The sequence below is a fragment of the Eumetopias jubatus genome, unplaced genomic scaffold (genome assembly GCF_037043125.1).
Source record: "Eumetopias jubatus isolate StellerSeaLion01/CBP00866 unplaced genomic scaffold, mEumJub1_p1.0 scaffold_4, whole genome shotgun sequence".
NCBI classification, from domain to species: Eukaryota; Metazoa; Chordata; class Mammalia; order Carnivora; family Otariidae; genus Eumetopias; species Eumetopias jubatus.
In genome coordinates, this window is record NW_028274810.1 from 3,926,694 (window position 1) to 3,948,358 (window position 21,665).

At 43.8% G+C, this 21,665-nt stretch overlaps 2 protein-coding genes across 2 annotated transcripts; both read left to right on the top strand.

The window, feature by feature from the left end:
* The first annotated feature begins 2,927 nt into the window (after positions 1 to 2,927).
* On the top strand, positions 2,928 to 5,094 carry HJV (hemojuvelin BMP co-receptor). The gene is made up of 3 exons (XM_028088224.2): positions 2,928 to 3,024; positions 3,420 to 4,000; positions 4,471 to 5,094. Exons 1-3 carry the CDS (start codon positions 2,946 to 2,948, stop codon positions 5,092 to 5,094), a joined length of 1,284 nt encoding a protein of 427 aa, XP_027944025.1. The 5' UTR covers positions 2,928 to 2,945.
* Positions 5,095 to 16,943: 11,849 nt separating this feature from the next.
* Positions 16,944 to 21,121, top strand: TXNIP (thioredoxin interacting protein). Its single transcript, XM_028088223.2, has 8 exons — positions 16,944 to 17,485; positions 17,989 to 18,061; positions 18,201 to 18,348; positions 18,543 to 18,645; positions 18,786 to 19,042; positions 19,134 to 19,290; positions 19,402 to 19,553; positions 19,697 to 21,121. Exons 1-8 carry the CDS (start codon positions 17,236 to 17,238, stop codon positions 19,730 to 19,732), a joined length of 1,176 nt encoding a protein of 391 aa, XP_027944024.1. The 5' UTR covers positions 16,944 to 17,235; the 3' UTR covers positions 19,733 to 21,121.
* Positions 21,122 to 21,665: the final 544 nt, after the last annotated feature.

Sequence of the window (21,665 nt, forward strand, 5' to 3'; positions counted from 1 at the left end):
AAATCAGAATTACAGAGTTTGTATTTAACTTCATTGATGATAAATCTGTATCTCTTTATTTTACACCAAAAATCCCGGTTCACAAAGACACTAGCATTAATACTCGTTTGTTTTATTCCACAATGCACCCACTATAGGTGCACAATTGCAATACCAACACTACCACCAACAATATGACTCCTTGAAAATATTTTTGCATTTCTTTTTATCCTTAGAGTATATCCCACTTGGGATGTCATAGTCAAATTACTGCATTTTAAAGTCACTTGAATAGTTTGGTTGGCATTTACATCCTTGTGCTGTGGACTCATGTGGTTGAGAGAAATCTAAATTTTTCCAAGATATATGCATAATAAAGAGAAGAGTACTGTGTAGACCTCTAGATTCTGAATTAAATGCAAAGCCAATAATTAATCAAATGTCTTAGTGACACTATTTGGAGTCAGCTTTTGTGTTCACTTTGCTTGGCAAGTATAAGAGATGATGGTCCCAGATGCCTATGGCTGCAAAAATATGACATGGCTAAATTCCTTGGTTGCAATATCTTAAAAGGTCACAAGGTTATGTTACTCCACAGAAGTATCATTCTGAATCTCTTTTTTCCTCAGTTTATGTCTCCAAGTTCCCCTCCCCTGTGGATTAGTAACCTTCAAAAAACTCTATCCCTATTCCTTCTTCACCTCTTTGCTTCTGCTAGCCTCCTCCTCTAACAACTCAGAAGCTTATATTTTGTGTGTGAGTTGGTGAGAGGGAGGGAAGAGGAACTGCTGTATAAACTAAGGGAATGAAATGGAGGAGGTTAGGGGGATAGACAGCTGCAAGGATCTGGGCTGCTAGACTGAAACAAACCCTCGTCCTAAGCAACTCGGAGCTCAGATTTCTTCTCTGGACAGCTGGCTTTTTTAGTCCTTCTGAAATACTCCGCAAAGATGGGGGAGGGGACTGTGAACTACCTCTGCTATGGACCTTATTTGAAGTCAGCTACCTCCTGGATGTGTTCAGTAGAAACTAAATGCAATATTCAATATAGCAGGGGTGAGGGTGGTGAAAGAAAGGTATGTAATTACCTACTCCAGTTTTTAAAGGCTGGGACTTCATTACTGAGAATGCTGGAGGGCTGCCTGGAGTAGGCAATGACTAGAGTCACATAACGTGGAAGTGGATATCTGACTTGCCTATGATATTTCTGCCCCCCCTTCCCCACTTGGCACCCTATACTCCATATTCTTTCTAATCCTCCTACCCTCCCCACTCCCCCCACCCACACCCTACCCCCACTAACGTTCCTGGAATTTTGGACTTAGCTATTTTTAAAACAGTCAACTCAGTAGCCACCTCCCTCCCCCGCTCAGCTGTCCAGTACTCTGGCCAGCCATTTACTCCCCCTTCCCCCCATGCCAAACCTTCTCTGGTTCCCTGACCCCAGTGAGATTGCAGCCGGTGTGGGGACCTGGGGGAGATATGGAGAAAGAGACGGGGGATCCCCTGGCTGGAGCTGACCGACAGAGTAGGCAGTCATGGCTGAAGAATTGGATATCAGAGTAATGTTTGACCTCTGGAAACAGTAAGTCAAAATGAAATTGCAACTCCTTTAATAAGCTTTTGGAATGAAGTTAGACTTTCAGAAAATTACGACACCTACTTGAATGTATCTGGTCCAAAAGCTAGGATCTCTTTCATACCAAGGTGCCCCATCTCCATTTCTCCTGTCTTATTTCTTACTGGTTGCTGGCCGCCGGCCTTTTGAAGTTTAATCTTCCATCTCTCCTCTGGCCGTTTTAGCTTTCTCCTTATCCTGTTGCCTCAGACTTCTGATGAAGTTTTAGGAGTTTCCCATATCCCCTATTCTGTGGTTTTCTCACCAAGGCCAAATTTAGCCTCAGATGATTGGTCACTGGTACCCTTCTACCCTGACCCTACTCAGCAGTGCCCTTCACATTGGGCTTCCAATGGTGGGGGCTACTCCTTGTTGTAAATGGTTTATCCCCACACTCTAGTCTCACCACCCTGTTCTCCCTCCTGCATGACTCTGACCCCACTCGTATCCTTACCTCAAGAAAGGGGAGTTTGGCTGGAGGAGCTTAGCCCCTCCCCAAGGCCTGTCCTCATCAAAAGACTGAGAACTTCTGAATTTGCAAAGGGAAGATGAAAAGAGTGGTTCTTCAGTCAGATTTGGAAAAATAAAAAAAAAAATACAAGAACTGTTGACTTAGCCCAAACAAATACTAATTTGCATGCTTGGTTTTCATCCCATTATTCAGTGAGAGAGAGGGATTATAATCTTAGCTCTCTAAGTAGATGAAAGAGATCGGACCCTTTTCCTTCGAATACTGATGTTCTAGAGAGGGAGTGGGTATTTCACCCTCACTCCTTCTTGCTAAAAGTTCTGACACAAAGGAGGAAGAGAAATGAATGACCCCTGGAGGGTGTCCCTTCTGGATGAGGAAGGGCAAATAAGAGGTATGTTTCTGAAGTATTTTCAGATCCTAATTCTATAGAGGAGCCCACTGAGATGACTGGGGTCTGATCCATCCACACCATTCCCTCCTTTTTTGACATTTCTGCTGTTTGGTAGCTCAGGATGGGGCAATACAGTGGACTCTGCCCCCACCCCCCGCCAGTCTAATCAACTTTCCTCCCACCCCCACCTCAGGGTATTGCATAAGGGACCTGACAGTGGCCACAAGAGCAGGGCACAGAGGCTTAACAGCCACACTTACAGTTTGGGGAGCCCCATTCTCCCCGAACTCCTGACCACTCATCCTTTCCCTGATCTCCCCAGATTCTCTTCACATCATCCTGAATGATCTTCAACTCTTCTCTCTCCCCATGCCCAGCCAAATTTCTTTTTTCAGTCCCTTACAGGAGGTCCGGTCAAAATTCACTAGGTAGGAGGGTCATCAGCTGGAAAGAGCCGGAGCCTGGGGGGACCTGGCTGGATAGGTATGGGGGATCCAAGGTCCCCCCATGGCAGCCCCCCAACTCTAAGCACTCTCACCCTCCTGCTGCTCCTCTGTGGACATGGTAAGGAAGGGCTAGGGAAGGGCTGGGGAACCTAGAGGGTCCTCTGCTGTGCAAGGGTGGGCAGGTGAGCATGTATGAGGAGAAGGGATGGGTGCTGGGGAGTTCCAGTCACTCTCCTTCCTGACTCTCAGACAGATAAATTTTATTTCCCATCCGCCTTGGGGAAGGGCACTGGAAAAGCGCTTGATCCACAGGGAGAAGAGATCCAGCGGGCTTACACATTTTTAGCAAGACCGAGTGAACACAGGAACTAGGGAGCTGGGGGCTGGGGACCGGGGACAGAACTGGAACTCGGGATCAGTTGGGTTTAGAGCAGCTGAAATCCCTTCATCAGATTTGGGAGAGTTAAGCAGGGATCTAGGAGCCGTCTCACAATCCTCTCCCTTTGTCCTCAGCTCATTCTCAATGCAAGATCCTCCGCTGCAATGCTGAGTATGTATCATCCACCCTGAGCCTTAGAGGTGGGGGTTCACCGGGAGCACTTCGAGGAGGAGGAGGAGGAGCAGGAGGAGGGGGCCGGGGTGGAGTGGGCTCCGGCGGCCTCTGTCGAGCCCTCCGCTCCTACGCTCTCTGCACCCGGCGCACAGCCCGCACCTGCCGCGGGGACCTGGCCTTCCATTCGGCGGTGCACGGCATCGAAGACCTGATGATCCAGCACAACTGCTCCCGCCAGGGCCCCACGGCCCCTCCCCCGCCCCGCGGCCCAGCCCTCCCAGGCTCGGGCCCTGTCCGCTCCTCCGGCCCCCCAGCCCCGGACCCCTGTGACTACGAAGGCCAGTTTTCCCGGCTGCACGGTCGTCCCCCGGGCTTCCTGCATTGCGCCTCCTTCGGGGACCCCCACGTGCGCAGCTTCCACCACCACTTTCACACGTGCCGTGTCCAAGGAGCTTGGCCCCTGCTGGATAATGACTTCCTTTTTGTCCAGGCCACCAGCTCCCCCGTGGCATCGGGGGCCAACGCCACCGCCACCCGGAAGGTCAGGGACTCAGCAGCTCCTCCAGACCCTTGCACAGCTGTTTGGCAGTATCTCATGGGCGCCCCACGGTACCACTCCCTCCCCTCCCCACTGTCCCCCAGCAACGCTCGCCATTCCCTTTACTCCTCGACTGCCCCCGCATCTCCCGCCACTCCCTCCCACCAAGCACTTGCTCCTTAAGTCACTTTCCCTCGCTGGGAATTTCACTCAAATGCAGAGAACACTAGAGAACGCTGAGAGGAGAGCTGAGGAGCCCTAGGTTGAGGAGTTAGAGAAGGGAAACTTTTCTTTCTCCTGTGAGTTGCTGAGAGGGAGGGGTTGAGCAGGGAAGAGATCAGAGTGAGGGAAGGCCACCATAAGCCTGTCATCTCTGCCCAGATCAGATCCCTGACTGTGTGTGACGCCCGACTGTGGTAAGGGGACAAAAACACTGAGCCCAAAATGAACTGTTTTCCCTCTTGCCCTCACAGCTTACCATTATATTTAAGAACATGCAGGAATGCATTGATCAGAAGGTCTACCAGGCTGAGGTGGACAATCTTCCAGCAGCCTTCGAAGATGGTTCTATCAATGGAGGTGACCGACCTGGGGGCTCAAGTTTATCCATTCGAACTGCTAACCCTGGGAATCACGTGGAGATCCGAGCTGCCTATATTGGCACAACTATAATCATTCGGCAGACAGCTGGGCAGCTCTCCTTCTCCATCAAGGTAGCAGAGGATGTGGCCAGGGCCTTCTCAGCTGAGCAGGACCTGCAGCTCTGTGTTGGGGGGTGCCCCCCAAGTCAGCGACTCTCTCGCTCAGAACGCAGTCGTCGGGGAGCTATAACCATGGATACTGCCAAACAGCTGTGCAAGGAAGGGCTGCCAGTTGAAGACGCTTACTTCCATTCCTGTGTCTTTGATGTTTTGATCTCTGGTGATCCCAACTTCACTGTGGCAGCTCAGGCAGCTTTGGAGGATGCCCGAGCTTTCCTGCCAGACCTAGAAAAGCTGCACCTCTTCCCCTCAGATGCCGGAGTTCCTCTTTCCTCAGGGACCCTCCTGGCCCCACTCGTGTCTGGGCTCTTTGTTCTGTGGCTTTGCGTTCAGTAACTAGGCCAGCAGCCCCATGACTGGTTTGAAATGATCAGGGGATAGAAACAGGCAGGGAAGAACATGAAGATTCACTGAAGGAAACTGTGGGAACTAGAAGACACATGAAATAATGACATTTAACCAGAGTCAGATAAGGCTGCAGTCCAGGACTGAAATGGTCACAGAATAAGGATTCTGGGCAAAGCTTCTGCAATCTAGACTTCTAGAGGGGTTCTTTGTCCATTTTCCCAGTCCCAGTTATGATAAGCGATTGTTCTAGTCCATCTACTCTTGAAATCATCCCAACAAATGCAGAGGTTACAGGGATCTTGATGACCAGTAGAAAACTTAAGGGTTGAGACTTTTAAAAGGAAAGAAAAGACATGATCATTACCTATGAGAGGTTTAAAAACTCCCAACAATATTTTCTCTGGGAGATGGAAAAAGGAGGAAATGATTAAGGATGGAGTCTATTTGATAAATAAAAGCGGGTAAGATGTGTTCTTTCCTGGTTCAGAAATGACACGGGGGTTGTCTGGATCTTAGGAGAAGGGAAACTCTGCCTAAGAAAGAAGCTAGCATCCCCACCCCTAACTAATCTGTTATTAAAGCTATGAATTCTTCACATCCTCTTCTGTTGCCTGTGTTGAATCTTTTTGCAGATGCTTGAAATGGAGTAAAGACAAAGTGTCAGAAGTATCAGATATCACTTCCGCCCTCAGGATGTTTACAGACTAGTAGGGAGACAAAACTGATCCACGTGCAGGAGTGATGAGTGTGCAATTATTCCCTAAATTCTGTGGTGTTATGAATTCAGATGGAAAGGTAGTTGATGAGAACTAAATAAATAATAATAAGAGGTAATAGAAGGGATGGGATTTGAAGTGATCTTTGAAGACTGGGTAGGATTTGAATTGCTAAGCGCCTTCCAGGACAATGGAAACCATCTGGAGTTGTGCATAGATTCATTCTTCAGGGAGGAAACCAGCAAAAATCAAATGAAGTATAGGAAGTAATGGAATAGAAGATGGGCAGAGGCCAAATTATGAGGCACCTTGAAAATGGGTCCAAGGAGTTTAAATTAAGAGCTAACATTTATTGACAGCTTAAAATTACCAGGGAATGTTCTAAACATTTTTAACATATGAATTCATTTAATTTTCACAGCTCTCTAAGGTAATAGTCTCATCTTCACTTTTATAAAAGGAAATTGAGGTACAGCAACTTGCCCACAATCACACAGCACATAAATGGTTGAACAGTAATTAATTCATTAATTGACCATAATTGTGGAACCCAGGCAGTTGGGTTCCAGAACCTTAACTCTTCATTGCTACACTGTTTGTCAAGGAAAGCACAGAGAGCCACTGAAGATTCCGGCTGTGGAGCTGTGGCCTCGACTGCCTCCACACAAGCGACTTCCTTCTTAACTGCTCCTTATATTGGTTCTCTTAAGTCAGAAGAGTAACTTTATCCCTCAGATGTGGGAGTTTCAAGTCAGTTGAGAATTTCATGGCCCACTGGTGAATGAGATTCTTCCATGGTACCTGTCATGTAACACTGTTTCTTTTGCTCAGACTTAAGGTTAGCCCCTATCAGTGGAATATTGAAAAATGGGTAGCTCAAAATAAGCACATGAAAAGATGCTCAACATTATTAGTCATCAGGGGAAATGCAAATCAAATTAGTCACAATGAGAAAACACTACACAACCACTACAATGGCTAAAATTTAAAAGACTGACCATATCAAGTGTTAGCAAGAAGTGGAGCTCTCACAAGCTGCGGGTGGGAATGTAAAATGGTACAAGTTTGTAAAAATGGTTTGGCCGTTTCTTTAAATTAAAGTTAAGCATACACCTATCCTATGATCTAAACATTCCACTTCTAAGTAGTGACCCAAGGGAAATGATAATGTGTGTCAGCACAAATGTTCATTATAGGTTTCTCTATAATAACCAAAAAAAAAAAAAAAAAGGAAACAACCCAAACGCCCGTCAACAGATGAATGGATATACCAATTGTGATAAATCCATAAAGAATAGAATATCAGTCAGCAATACAGTGAAATAAACTACGAATGCACATAACAACGTGATGAATCTCAAAATAATCATGCAAGCAAAAGAAGCCAAACAATAACAACAAAAAAAAGAGTATATACTGGTTGCTTCTGCTTTTATAAAATTTTAGAAAATGTAAACTAATATATAGAGACAGAAAGGAGATCAATGGGTGCTTGGGAATGGGTGAAAGGAGGGAGGGATGGCTTACAAAGGGGCAAGAGGAAATTTTCAGAGTAACATGTTCATTAACTTGATTGTGGCAGCAATTTCATGGGGATCCATATGTTAAAACCCATGAAATTATATACTATATATTTTTTTAAGATTTTATTTATTTGACAGAGAGAGGCACAAGCAGGTAGAGCGGCAGGCAGAGGGAGAGGGAGAAACAGGCTCCCCGCTGAGCAGGGGAGGTGTGGGGGGGCTTGATGAGGGACTCCATGCAGGGCTTGATGTGGAGCTCCATCCTAGGATGCTGGAATCATGACCAGAGCCGAAGGCAGAAACCTAACCACTGAACCACCCAGGTGCCCCTGAACCCATGAAATTATATACTTTAAATATGTGTAGTTTATCACACATCAAGTATACCCAATAAAGCTGTAATTAAAAAAAAAAAAAACAGGTAGCCCATCTTTCCCTTTTCCTTTGTTGGATCTGACAAAGGCTTAGAATGACCACAGCATCGTGAGGAATATTAGAACAGACTTATTCTTCTAGGAAAACACAGAAAAGAGGATGATAGGGCAAGGGAGAGAGTATTTCATGATTTTATATTCTCTTGTCTACTCCTATCACAGGGACATATTCCTTCCTCCAGATTGTCATTCCAAGGGTCAAATACCATAGAAAGGACATTTTCTGGCTTAAAAACATCAGCCCCGCACCTCATAACTCTGTCTTTCCATTCCACCAATAGTCAGCAGGTGGCGATGGTGACTAAAAAGAATTACTCAGGGGGATGGGGCGAGTCTCCCAGAAAAAGAAATCTGATTTCTTCCATTATTAGATATGTTGGTCATTTGAGAGAAAATTCTAATAAGTATTTGATAGAATAGGCATTTCAGGAATAAGTTGGAGATAGTGGCACAGTTAAACAAATAAATTGTTGAAATAAATTATCATATATAATCTCACAACAAAGGGTTTTTCAAGACATGAAACAATGAAAATATTCTACTTGGCTGCCACAGTGGATATTATTTACACAGCGACAATAATGTAAACACTAACTCTTGATACAGCCCAAATTGTGATATAACTACTAGGAGGGTGAGGTATGAGGAAAGAAGGCAGATATACAACATGATGTGAAAGCTGACATCTCAAATACTATAACAAAAAAGTAAAATCTATGTCTACTATTTCTAAATTAAGGAATAAGAGAAGAAACATATTACCTAGAAATATGAAGTAAATGCCAGATTAAAAAGCTAAAAGATTTGGAAGAGACTCTATTGAATGTCTCAGTAGGAGGGCATGAGAACTGATGTTTTTTGTGTAAGCCCTAAATATCATGTGACTTTAAACTACATGGTATTACATTATTTTGATTTTTTAAAAGGGAGGACATTCCCACCTTGGCCAGTCCTGAGCTTTTCCGCTTTACTTATCAAACTTGTGGCCACCTCAACCATTTCTTAGGTCCACCCAACACCTCCCTACCCACTTCACCCACATTGTATGCTTTATGGCAAATTCCTTCCCACACTTCTTCTCAAGGAAACAGATAATTTCCGTGGTCCAGTAATTACGGTTCCCAAAATCAGTGCCAGGAATCTGCACCAGCACAAAGGAAAGGAAAGAAGGCAAAGCATTAGAAAATAAAAGGTCTTCCTCAGTTTTTCTGCTTACTCCCAAACCAAATTATTCATCATCCTTCCCAGTAGGAAGAAATAAATTACATATGTTTCCTGAGATAAAACTTGCGTGTGAATGGAGGGTGGGCTTTGAGAAACTCAAAGAGAAATCAGGCAGGATAACTGGACTCTGCCTTCACTACAGGGCTAGCGATTTTGGAATCATTACCTGCTCTTGGTTCAAAGAACCAATATTATATATCGTGGACACAATGTTACATTAGTTTCAGGTGTACAACATAGTGATTCGACAAGTTTATAGGTTAGTGCTATGCTCACCACAAGGGTAGTCACCACGCAACACTATTATAATATCATTGACTATATTCCCCGTGCTGTTCCTTTCAACCCCATGACTTATTCATTCCATAACTGGAAGCCTGGACCTCCCGCCCCACTTCACCCTTTTTGCCCATCCCCATTCCCTCCCCTCTGGTAACCATCGGTTTGTTCTCTCTAAGAGTCTGTTTCTGCCTTTTTGTTTGTTCATTCTTCTGTTTTGTTTTTAGATTCCACATATAAGTGGAATCATAGGATATCTGTCTTTCTCTGTCTGACTTATTTCACTTAGCATAATACCCTGTAGGTCCATCCATGTTGTCACTGATGGCAAGATCTCATTTTTTTAATAGCTGAGTAACATTCCATTGTATGCATATACCACATCTTCATGTAATCAGTCTTTGATACAGCACTTTTCTTCAACTCCTACCTCTGAGAAATGAGTGGTCAGATTTTTAAAAAATCAATCAGCTTCTTCAACCTGCCCTCCCACCCCATCTCACCCCAGCCAAGAATTGAAACGCCCTTTGCTAAAACTACAGCATCTAAAATAGAAAATATTCTGCTGTGGTTTTTCTCTATATGGAGGATACAGCCCTGCACCTATCATAGCCAAGCCTACAGCCTCGAGGTGTAGTGTTGGAGAACAGACAAGAACCAGAAGGATGATCCATGGGATGAGCTATCTATCTACACATTCGCTGATCAGGCTAAAATAATCCTACTGATTGATTTTGATCCTTCTTTAGAATTTTTGAAGCACCTAAATTATGCCAGGCCATAAGACAAACATAGTTCCTACCTTTGGGGAACTTGGTTTAGGTGGGAGGAAATAGACAAACAGATAATTATAAGATAAATGATCAATATTCATAATACTTAGAAGTATGTCCAACATACTGTAGGGATACAGAGAAGGTGGCAATTAAATCCACTTGTAGAGGGTGCCTGGGTGGCTCAGTTGGTTAAGCGACTGCTTTCGGCTCAGGTCATGATCCTGGGGTCCCGGGATCGAGTCCCACATCGGGCTCCCTGCTCAGCAGGGAGTCTGCTTCTCCCTCTGACCTTCCTCCATCTCATGCTCTCTCTCTACCATTCTCTCTCTCAATAAATAAATAAAAATCTTTAAAAAAAATTAAAAGAAATCTACTTGTAGAAATCAATCTTTACAAAGGAGATGAATTTTCTTTGTTTAAGGAGCAGAGACAGACTATTAGAAAGATCTTTCAGCCATAAGTCAGATGAATTTTATCCTAGCTATGTGACCTTAGGCAAGTCACTTGAACTCTCTGAATCACAATATTCTCTTCTGCAAAATATCTACCTGCCTATTTAGTGAGAAGCAAATGTTAATGCAATTGCTTAATAATGCACATGTATAAATAGTTCTATATACAACATAAAATGCTATTAACAAAGAATTGTTAAATGTCAGTCTGGATGAAAAATAGAAAACTGGTTTAACATATAGTTTCTTCCTCTCAGTCATGAATATCATATTCTTTCCTCTGATCCTTCTTCAAAGAATCATCTTCATCAGTCCGGGTTTCAGGTCTCAGAAAAGCTTCAGTGCATTTGAGACAATTCTTGGACTAAGGATCTTGACAATACCAGTGTACCCACTGGGTGGCAGGGCTGAGCAAATAGATTACTGAATTGTGTCAGAAAAGAATTTCTCCGAAAAGAGGAAGTTGGGCTAAGCACATCATGTCCCATCTCTCTCATGTTTATAAATATCAACACAGTCCAATTTTCCCCTCAGAAAAACAAACCATGGCCTCTCACCGCCTTACCGCCGTTGCTCTGATACAGGATTGGGTCATAGGCTTTGAGGAGGGACTGGTTGTATATGCTCCAGTATAGCAGAAGGAAGTGAGGTTGAAATTTAAAGTCTAACATTGATAAGAAACAATACTAGGTTCTGATTAGTGGCATATTCTGTTCTAGAGACATACCCCAATCTACCAACTCAATTTATATTTAATAATATATTTAACCTATGAAATATACTCTGCTAGATGCTATAAAGCATACAAAGATAAAAGAGGACTCTCTAGGAATTCATTATCCAGGAGAGAAAATGAAATTTACATGCAGATTTTATATGAGAAATATAAGTAACATTTGTGTCACAGAGCATTTTTTTTTTAAAGACTTTATTTGGCAGAGAGAGAGAGAGCATAGGTAGGCAGAGCAGCAGGCAGAGGGAGAGGGAGAAGCAGGCTCTCCACTGAGCAGGGAGCTGGACGTGGGCCTCGATCCCAAGACCCCAGGATCATGACCTGAGCCGAAGGCAGCCGCCTAACCGACTGAGCCACACAGGCGCCCCCATCATGGAGCATTTAAAAGAGAGTGAAATTCTACTTGGTGGCAAAGGTGAAAGATGAGAGAATTTGGAATCAAGAAAAGTTTCATAGAGGAAAAGTCATTTGGCTGTCAACGAAAGAGTGGGTAGGATTTCAAAATGCAGAGATGGGGGAGGAAGGTCAGGTATTCCAGGTAAAGAGAAAAACATAACCAAAGACGCAAAGGCAGAGAAGGATGTATTTGGGGAACATGGAGTACTCAGGTTTGGCTGAGGTATAGGGCGCATAAATCAGGAAGTCGTGGTAGATGGGACTGGAAAGTTTGGTTAAGGCCAATTTGTGACGTCTTTAAAGGCCAGGTTGAAGCATTTGGATTTGATTCAGTAATCAATGGGTTTCGTCGGAGCATCACAGGAACAGACGGGAATTCAATTGTGTTAGATTATCTCATTGTGGTCTATAGATTATAGCAGAAAGATCTGTTACGAGGTATTAAAATAATCTAGGCAAAAGTAACAAGGACATGAATCAGATTGCTGTCAGCGGAATAATAAATAAGAGGTAAATTCTAGAAACACTGGGAAGATGGCCTCTACAGAATTTGGCAATTGATCGGATGTGGGGACTGTCATAGAGGAAGGAATCAAAAGCAATTCCTGGATTTGAAGCCTTGATAATTGGGGGAATGTATAATGGTTCCATTAAAAGAAACAAAAGGGAAGAACTGAGTTTGAACACAGGTGGAAGATTATGAATTCTATACTGGACAAGTTGAATTTGAGATGCCAGCTGAAACTTTGGAAACAGGCTAAAGGCATAATATAAATTTTACATAAGTGATGTACAGATGGGCAAACTGAACAGCAAAGCTTAAAGGAAAAAAAGAAGAGGGCCAAGGACAAGTCCTCGAGAAAAGCTTTTGGGAGCAGAGAAAAAAGAAATTGCCAGAAAAGGAGAAAGTCCAAAAGTCAAGATGAATGTCTACATTTTAAAAAGATGGCAGTTTTCAAATTACATAGGAGCCAAGGGGAATAAGGCCAAAAAAGTACTCTGGTTTCCTCTGGAAACCTTGAAGAAAACCATTTTAGTGGTAGCGGAAGCCAGACTACAAAGGGACAAATTCAGTCAACGCAGAAAGCTGGTATACGTTATTCTCTTAAGAAATTTAATAGTAAAGGAAAGAAAACAGAAAAGTGATAGCATGAGAAGGGAAATACATTTTTTAATATAATAAGGCAACTTCAAGAAGTATCTTAATAAGTCTACAGTAGTTCTGAACAAATTAATTTACCTCCTCTCCCCATCTCTCCCTGAAGTTGGGCAACTCCTAGATGTCCATTCTTTCTTCCACATGGTAGAAAAATAGACTTCAATAAACATGAAATGTGGGCTTCCAGATAAGGTATTTTTAATAATTAAACCCAAACTAAAAAAAACAAGAACCCTCACAAAGCATCCTCCAGGTTAAATGTTAAGAATCCTGGGTTTGGAGAATGGCTCCACCAGTTACTAGCTGTATGTCCTAGGGCTTGGTTGGTTCTTGTGGGGTTGTGTTTTTTTTTGTTTGTTGGTTTGTTTTTGGTGTTTTGTGGGGGGTTTTGTTGTTGTTTTTTGAAGACTGCTAGAGTCCACTTTGACTCTAAAATGTTATGAGTCTTCTCCTGAATCCTTTACAGCAAGGATCAAATAAGATACAATGTGTAAAAGCACTGAGAGGCAGGACAACACATTAGAAGGAGTTCTACTTTAGACCAGACAAACTTGGGTTCAAGATCTTGCTCTGTTTACAAAATCTGTGACCTCAGGCAAATCACTTAACCCTCTGAGCCTGACTTAATCAACCCTGAGTCACAGGGTTATTGTGAGAATTCAATGAAATAATCTACCTTAAATCCTTTCTGGAACAAGATGACAGATGAATTTAGAAATGAAATGTCATTGAAATAATTATGTTAAGGACTTGGTCCATTATAGGTGCTCAATAAATGACAAAAAAGTCACTTCAAGCTCTAAGATGCTAAACAATTATTAATATATTCTTATTAATGACTTGGAGGCATACACACTGTTGAGCAGTCTGGAATTCCACACTTGCTTTCGACTTTTATTTATCTCTAAACTATCATTGCCTAGGGGAAAAATGGAAAAGCTGATAGGTTAGGGAAAAGGGAAGTTCACAGCGCAGAGGTGACAAAGGGGTTTGTTTCGCACTAGGAACCATGAGCCTTCAGAGTTTAAATGTCTGTCAGACCAGAAGTTAAGGAAAGAAACACAACTAGCCCTGACTCTGACTGGCAACAGAGTAGGGAGGGTACTTCTCTCCTTGAAAACTTTGGCTTTACTCAACCAGCTGCAGTAAAACAAAGAACTATCACAATTTGATTTTTATTGGCACAGAGATTAAAGCGGGTGGGGAAGGTACACGTAAAGATGATCTCACTTGAAAACTCCATGACTTAGCCAGACTTCGCTGTTCCTCCTGGACCCCTCCCCACCCCACCCCGCCACCCCACACCCCCACAAGTGTTTGTACCCTGTTCTCAAGACAGAAACAAGATTTTTTTCTTCCTTTGATTCAGGAACTGAAAAAGAAGAATCAGGGAGTAAGTCTGTATCAGAATGCCGGGGTTATAAGGTGAAATGTCGTAAACAACTCTGTCTAAGAGGGCTCCGTTTCAGAACATGCCTTGGCCAGGGGCCTGGTAGGCAGCCGCTTACTGCCAAAACTAAATAGTTTTTCGGCATTTAAGGGAACCCAGACATAGCACAGAGCAAATAAGTGGTCTGTACTGAGTTCTGCAAAGTGGGAAAGAAAAAAACCGTGAGCCCAAAGAGGAATTTATTGTAAGAGAATTGCTTGATTTTTAGAAAGCTCAAAAAATTCAGCCCTTTATATATGTGCCCAAATAAATAAATATCAGCATTCTCTTTGTCTCTAACGTGTCCAGAATCACTACCACCCTGATCTGTTTCTATTCACCTCTCCTCCTTTCCTCTCAAAAACTATGTAGCTACATATCACACACTGTTTAACAATACTGATTCATATCTTTTTTTTATGTAACCTCTACACCCAATGTGGGGCTCAAACTTAACCCCAAGATCGAGAGTGGTGTGCTCCACCAATGCAGCCAGCCAGGCACCCTTGATTCATCTATTTCTTTGTAAACATTTTGATGTTTCATATTTATGTCCACTTTCCTACCCATCAAAATGAAAGTCCTCCCAGAAGCCACAATTCTGAATTTTTTTAAAAAGCTTTTATTTATTTATTTGACAGAGAGACAGCGAGAGAGGGAACACAAGCAGGGGGAGTGGGAGAGGGAGAGGGAGAACCAGGCTTCCTGCTGAGCAGGGAGCCCGATGCGGGGCTTGGTCCCAGGACCCTGGGATCATGACCTGAGCCGAAGGCAGATGCTTAACGACTGAGCCACCCAGGCGCCCCTCAATTCTGAATTTTTAAAATTACTTTGGTGAGAGTCCTACCCTGCTCCTGACAATTCAATCGATATTGTTGACTGACTAAAAAACAACTCAGGCCTTGTTGACTAGGTTTCTAAAACAGGGTGCCACCTCAAACGCACACACCCTAAGGATCAACATGTTCTCCTTTTTGTTCCTGGGGGTTGATAAGTGTGTGTGTTTTCCAATGGAATTTGACGCCTAAGTCTTGAGCTTGCTTAATAGTGGTGCTGAGTTGTAACTTGTTAGCCTTAGGGTGTCAATCCAGTTATGCTGTATGAGGAAGGAAGAAGGATCCTCAATGGCAATGGACAGCCTTCTTTTTGCTGAGAATAGGATTTCTGTATATCTTAATGCTTCTTCTTTACTTCCTCATCTCAATCTTGGAAACACTGTGTTCCTCTTTCCAGCACAAAAAAAGAAGAGAAAGGGAGATAAAAATCTTCTGATACCTCAACACAGACATAGGAAAAGCCCAGGAATCAAAGACAAGGTTGGGGGGGAGGTTGTGAAGGAGGGGGAGAAATCCCTGTATCTCTGCAAGTTTTTCTTACTGCATTTATGACTAATTTCTCATGAGACAGCTCCTTAAGGCATCCCATGGCTAGGTTGGGGTTAAAACCTGACAGCCAAATGACAACACAGAGTGAGGAGTCAGGGTTTCTTCTAGCTTGAACATATAGTGTTCTGGTGACCCTTTTTGTCTTCTCTTTCTTCACCGGGATTGCTAAAGGGCTTAGAAAAACACTTTTAAAAGATAGGGAAGCTCTTCCTTCAAACAGGAATACAGCCATCTCTCCACTGACACTTTGGTTATAAACAAGGGAACTTTTAACTAGGCTGTGAGGAGTGTGGGCAACAGATTTAGGGATGTACCTTTGATTTAGTGGATCGCAAAGGGGATGAAGACAAAAAAGCATACAAACAACTCAGGAGCCAAGTGAAAAGAGTGAAGCATCTTTTTTCCTTTTCTTTCCTTTCCTCAAGAAGCAGTAAGAGAGTGAGAATCAGAGCCCAGAGTACACACCTGACTGAAGAATCATGGGTAACTGGGGGAACATAAACAAAGTGTTCCCCAACTTTGCAGGTAGAAACTGAAGAGATGAGGGGATAAGCAACAGGATGTGAACACGCCCTATTTCCGTTCCAGAGAACAGAGAACAGAGGGTACAGGGGCTGAGAACAGCACAGGCACGCAGTTCCGAGCTCTGAGGGGCTAGAAAGGGAGAGAGAAGGCCGAGCAGTCGTCCCCCAAACCCGCTGTCCACTGAGGACTGAAGAGAGGTTTACAATTTGTGACAAGTTCTCCTTCCTTTCACAGTAGTTTGGGGGCTTGACAGAGACGCGGGGCAAGAGGACAGAGGGTATCTTCCTGAACAGTGACGTCGGCGCTGCCTGGCCTCCGCCCCAATTCTGAAGTATTCTTGTTATCGGATTATTTTTCACAGGACTTGCGACTTGTGAGCCGGCAATAAACAGTCGCCTCTAAATTCATTGAACTGGCTAAGGCTAAGCACGAAATTCCCACAGAAGCACATTTTCTTTTTGCCTCAAACACTGCTCCCAGCCCAGAAGCATCTGCACCCGCCCTCCGACGGCCACTAACCGCCGATAAATTTTAGGGTCAGCGAGACCCCGCTTCCTTTGGGCCGGAGGGAATCCGCTCCGCAGCCCCTCCGCCCCCTCCTCCCTGCGACTGGGTGCTGCACAACAACCATTTTCCCCGCCAGGAGCACACCGTGTCCACGCGCCGCTGCGACCTCGCTGATTGGTTGGGCTCCTGGTAAACAAGGACCGGGCAGCCAATGGCGGGGCTGTGCACGAGGGCAGCACGAGCCTCCGGACCAGCGCTCGCGTGGCCCGGCTCGCCCCGCGCTACTATATAAAGGACCTGCGGGTACTTCCTTGACGCTCGCCTTGTCTCTCTCCGGCTGAAGTGAGTTGGAAAGCCCCGCCGAGATCCGGAGCGCTCCTCCAGCTGTTGGAAGATAGGAAGGAAAGCTGATTTTCTTTTCGGAGCTCTTTCGGCATAACCTACAGCTTATATTTCTCTGACATCTTTTTGAAATCTTAGTAGAGAGTTGGAAGAGTGAAATAATTTCTTGTAGAGGGGTTTTTGGAATTGGAATTGTGTGGGTTTTTTTTTCTCCCGGGTTGATAGCTGTGAAGGCAACCCAGCCCAATCATGGTGATGTTCAAGAAGATCAAATCTTTTGAGGTGGTCTTTAACGATCCTGAAAAGGTGTACGGCAGTGGGGAGAAAGTGGCTGGCCGGGTGATAGTGGAGGTGTGCGAAGTCACTCGAGTCAAAGCTGTCAGAATCCTGGCTTGCGGAGTGGCCAAAGTCCTGTGGCTGCAGGGATCCCAGCAGTGTAAACAGACCTCTGAGTACCTGCGCTACGAAGACACGCTTCTCTTGGAAGACCAGCCAACAGGTGAGTGGTCGGCTGAAAGCTGATTCCAAAAGAGAGTTGAATGATTGGAGTTCATGCTAAATATTCCAAGTTGCTCAGGTTGAGCAGCTTGAATTTTGTGTTGCTTCCTTTTTTAGTTTTAACTTGCAGATTCTGTCCTCAAAGAAAGGTGGTTTGTGCAATTTCTTAGTGTCGTGTTCTGAAGGTGATCCTGAGGGATGGTTGCCTTAGCTATTTAAAGGTTTCCTGTATGCAGAAGTTAATTTTTTGTTTCCTGTTTGAGAGGATGGTAGCTTCTCTGTCCTGGTTGAGCCTTTCATCATTGCAGGGCTTTGTAACTTTTTGCCCAACAAAACGCATCAGAATCTTTCTTTTAGCATCAGAATCTTTCTTTTAAGAACATGGGGGGTGAGAATGGGGGAGTGACAAAATGCTTGCATGCTACCCAGGAATTCCTTATTGCACAGATGCATCTTAAGTATAACAAGAAACTTGATGGTCTACTCTGTTTTCTTTCTCTTCAGGTGAGAATGAGATGGTTATCATGAGACCTGGAAACAAATATGAGTACAAATTCGGCTTTGAGCTTCCTCAGGGGTAGGTGTCTGCTAAAATACATCTTTGGACTTTTTTAATCTCTAAAAATTGTCCCCACTTTTGGTAACTTCTTATTCTTGGAGGGGATTTTTAGATTAATTGTTTTTTTTGTTTTGTTTTGTTTTGTTTTTTGACACAGGCCTTTGGGAACATCCTTCAAAGGAAAATATGGGTGTGTAGACTATTGGGTGAAGGCTTTTCTTGATCGCCCCAGCCAGCCAACTCAAGAGACAAAGAAAATCTTTGAAGTGATGGATTTAGTGGATGTCAATACTCCTGATTTAATGGTGAGCTTCATTTTAAAATTCTCTTGTTTTGGGCTTCGGCGATGATAAGTCAAGGGTCTTGGGCATCAGATGGACGCACCCCAGGGGTGGGAGGAAAAGTTTGCCTATTCTGGGTAAGGAGTGGGAAGGAAGAAGAAGCAGAGAAGTATCTCTGGAAATTCTCAAAACATCTTTTTTACCCCTGTTGAACATAGGCCCCTGTGTCTGCTAAAAAGGAGAAGAAAATTTCCTGCATGTTCATTCCGGATGGACAAGTGTCTGTCTCTGCCCGGATTGACAGAAAAGGATTCTGTGAAGGTAAAAACCTAGCACTTAAAGGGGTAGACTGATGAAACAGAACTGTGGGTTTGGGAGTGAGGGCAGGGGATAGGAATAGAATAAAAGCCGTTAATTGTAGTGAGCATCAGCTAATAGGTTTTCATCTTTCTCATTACTAGGTGATGAGATTTCTATCCATGCTGACTTTGAGAATACATGTTCCCGCATAGTGGTTCCCAAAGCTGCCATAGTAGCCCGCCACACTTACCTTGCCAATGGCCAAACCAAGGTGCTGACGCAGAAGTTGTCATCGGTCAGAGGCAATCATATCATCTCAGGAACCTGTGCATCATGGCGTGGCAAGAGCCTTCGGGTGCAGAAGATCAGGCCTTCTATCCTGGGCTGCAACATTCTTCGAGTTGAATACTCCTTATTGGTGAGTGGGTAGAGTCAGAGAAATTGTTCATCTTTCAAAATAGTGGTTTCTCCAGACTTCTAGTCTAACAAACTACCGTTTTCCTTTCTAGATCTATGTTAGTGTCCCTGGCTCCAAGAAGGTCATCCTTGATCTGCCTCTGGTAATTGGTAGCAGGTCAGGTCTGAGCAGCCGGACATCCAGCATGGCCAGTCGAACTAGCTCTGAAATGAGTTGGGTAGATCTCAACATCCCCGATACCCCAGAAGGTGAGCCAGACCTAATAATGTCTTTTTTTCTCCTTTGGCCTCCTTGGGTTTGTGAAATTGTGATGGTCAGGCATTTCATGGCCAGATTTCTTATGCCTGTGTTTTTTCTAGCTCCTCCTTGCTATATGGATATCATTCCTGAAGATCACCGATTGGAGAGCCCCACCACTCCTCTGCTAGATGACATTGATGGTTCCCAAGACAGCCCTATTTTTATGTATGCTCCCGAGTTCAAGTTCATGCCACCACCTACTTATACTGAGGTGAGAATTGTCATTTTACTACTGCATTTGTTCTAAGCCTTCTATAGGAAGTTGAGTGGGAGGGATTGCTAAACTGGGTGGCTGTTTTAGTTCTTACCCAAACTAAAATGGTCATTTCTTTCTCTTCTTGCCCCCGCCCCCAGGTGGATCCCTGCATTCTCAACAACAATGTGCAGTGAACATGTGGAAAAAAAGCAGCTGTACTTAACTTGTTTCTTTTGCCTCTTTTCCTGGACTTTGACTATTTCAGAGATTTGACAGTCTCTACCGTGGGGTATGGGTCCACCCCAGCCTCTGACTCCACGATGTAGGAGGTGATCAGAAGGCGGTCTCCTGGGCCTTATATGGTGCGCGCACCTGTCCTCAGCCAGTGAGATGTTGTGATAATGGGAGTGTTTGCTGGATGGGTTTAAAAACACAGTAGGAAAACTCGGGCCCGTCCCATTTTCTGAGATCTTAAAAATTGAGGCATTTTTGTAGTTTTGAATATAAGGGGTAGAAATGGCCTCTCCAGGATTTTGGAGGGGATTATAGATCTTGAACTTTTGTGCCATGTGGAGCAGAGCCAATTTAGCAAACCAGGAAAACAAAAGGGAAAAAAACCATAGCCAAAATTTTGGGACAAGAGGGTTCTTAAAATCAGTGTTGCCCTTTGTACACTTACAGAAAAAAAACAACCTTCCAGAGCTGATTTGATTTAAACTTTGGAGAGGGCTTCCCATGTGAATTAAAGAGAAGAAGCTCTAAGGGTTGTCTTTGCTTAGAACGTACTTTAATCTGGCTTAAAGCAGTTGTAACTATGCCCCCACCAAAGGTCTTAAAAGCCATTTTTAGAGCGTATTGCACTGTGTTCTCCTGTTGGCAAATGTTTTCATGCAGGAGAATGTGTTTTCTTTTCATGTGACTCCTTGGAATGGATTCTGAGGTGGTAATTCTTAGCACTTTAGTTCTGTCAAATTTGGGGTGTTTCCCCCCCCTTCTGATCTCAAATGTAAGCTAAAACTGGTCTACTACGTTTCTAGGGGTAAGCACAATGACAAAAAATATATATATAGTGTTATTTTTCACTTTTGAGACTTTGTCCCAGTGTACAGAATTCTGTCATTCTGACACTCTAATTGTATGAGAAGGGTTGCTGCTATCAGCCTTGCCCACTGTGACTTCTCCACACCCAAGGAGGAACTCTAGCTTAAGATGCCCCATTCACTGTGATCAGAGCTTCCAGACATTGCCATGAGAAACAAGAGGGCAGGTCTTCACCAAAGCCCCCAGGCTCCCTTTCTGCCCAGTGTTAGGAGGCAGGGATATGCCAGCCCTCTCTCACTGCAGCCCCTAGCACTTGGTCAGTCACACTCAGCCTTAGCACTTTGTTCACTGTCCTGTGTCAGAGCACTGAGCTCTACTCTTTTCTGAGAAAGTATGTGGGCTGAAGGTGGTTTCATTTTTTTAATTGTTAATCTTTTTGTATGATAAAAACTATATTTTGTACTTAACCAGATATATTTTCACCCCAGGTGGGGGGTATTCTTTGTAAAAAATAAAAAAATAAAAGTTTTTTTAATGACAAATGCTTTTGTTGTCTGTGAGATGGTGGTGTTGAAGCTGTTAGAAAGTATGCCTGAGGGAACGTGGCCCCTACTTCACTGTTCCGGTTTTGGATACCTTGTGGGGAAAACATTACCTATGTTACAGGACACTAGTGATTATTGTCAGAGTGGGGGTTGGGGTGAAAAGGGAAGGAATTTGAGCCACATTTAGTTTTAATTCCAATTAACTAAAGCTGTGGGTGGGATATTCTGGTGGTGCAGGCTAGTTTTCTGCACCTGTAGATACTCATGATGAAATGCCTTCAATTTTGGAGTGCATGAATCTTTTTAAAAGAGCTCTTGGGGCACCTGGGTGGCTCAGTCAGGGGAGCATGTGACTCTTGATCTCAGGGTTGTGCGTTTAGCCCCATCTTGGGTGTAGAGGTTACTTAAAAATAAGACCTTTTAAAAAATAAAATGAGCACCTAAGATACACAAAGATAAAATCAGAGAGGGGGTTTGAAAGGAAAGGGTTATGGTTCCCTATTTTATAATTTGGTTTCATCCTAGGGTTTCTTAGCTAAAC

Coding starts and splice junctions, on each gene's coding strand:
- TXNIP (XM_028088223.2), top strand. CDS start 17,236: ATGGTGATGTTCAAGAAGATCAAATCTTTTGAGGTGGTCTTTAACGAT. Junction 18,062..18,200: donor GGCTTTGAGCTTCCTCAGGG/GTAGGTGTCTGC, acceptor TTTTTGACACAG/GCCTTTGGGAACATCCTTCA. Junction 18,646..18,785: donor CAGAAAAGGATTCTGTGAAG/GTAAAAACCTAG, acceptor TCTCATTACTAG/GTGATGAGATTTCTATCCAT.
- HJV (XM_028088224.2), top strand. CDS start 2,946: ATGGGGGATCCAAGGTCCCCCCATGGCAGCCCCCCAACTCTAAGCACT. Junction 3,025..3,419: donor GCTGCTCCTCTGTGGACATG/GTAAGGAAGGGC, acceptor CTTTGTCCTCAG/CTCATTCTCAATGCAAGATC. Junction 4,001..4,470: donor ACGCCACCGCCACCCGGAAG/GTCAGGGACTCA, acceptor TTGCCCTCACAG/CTTACCATTATATTTAAGAA.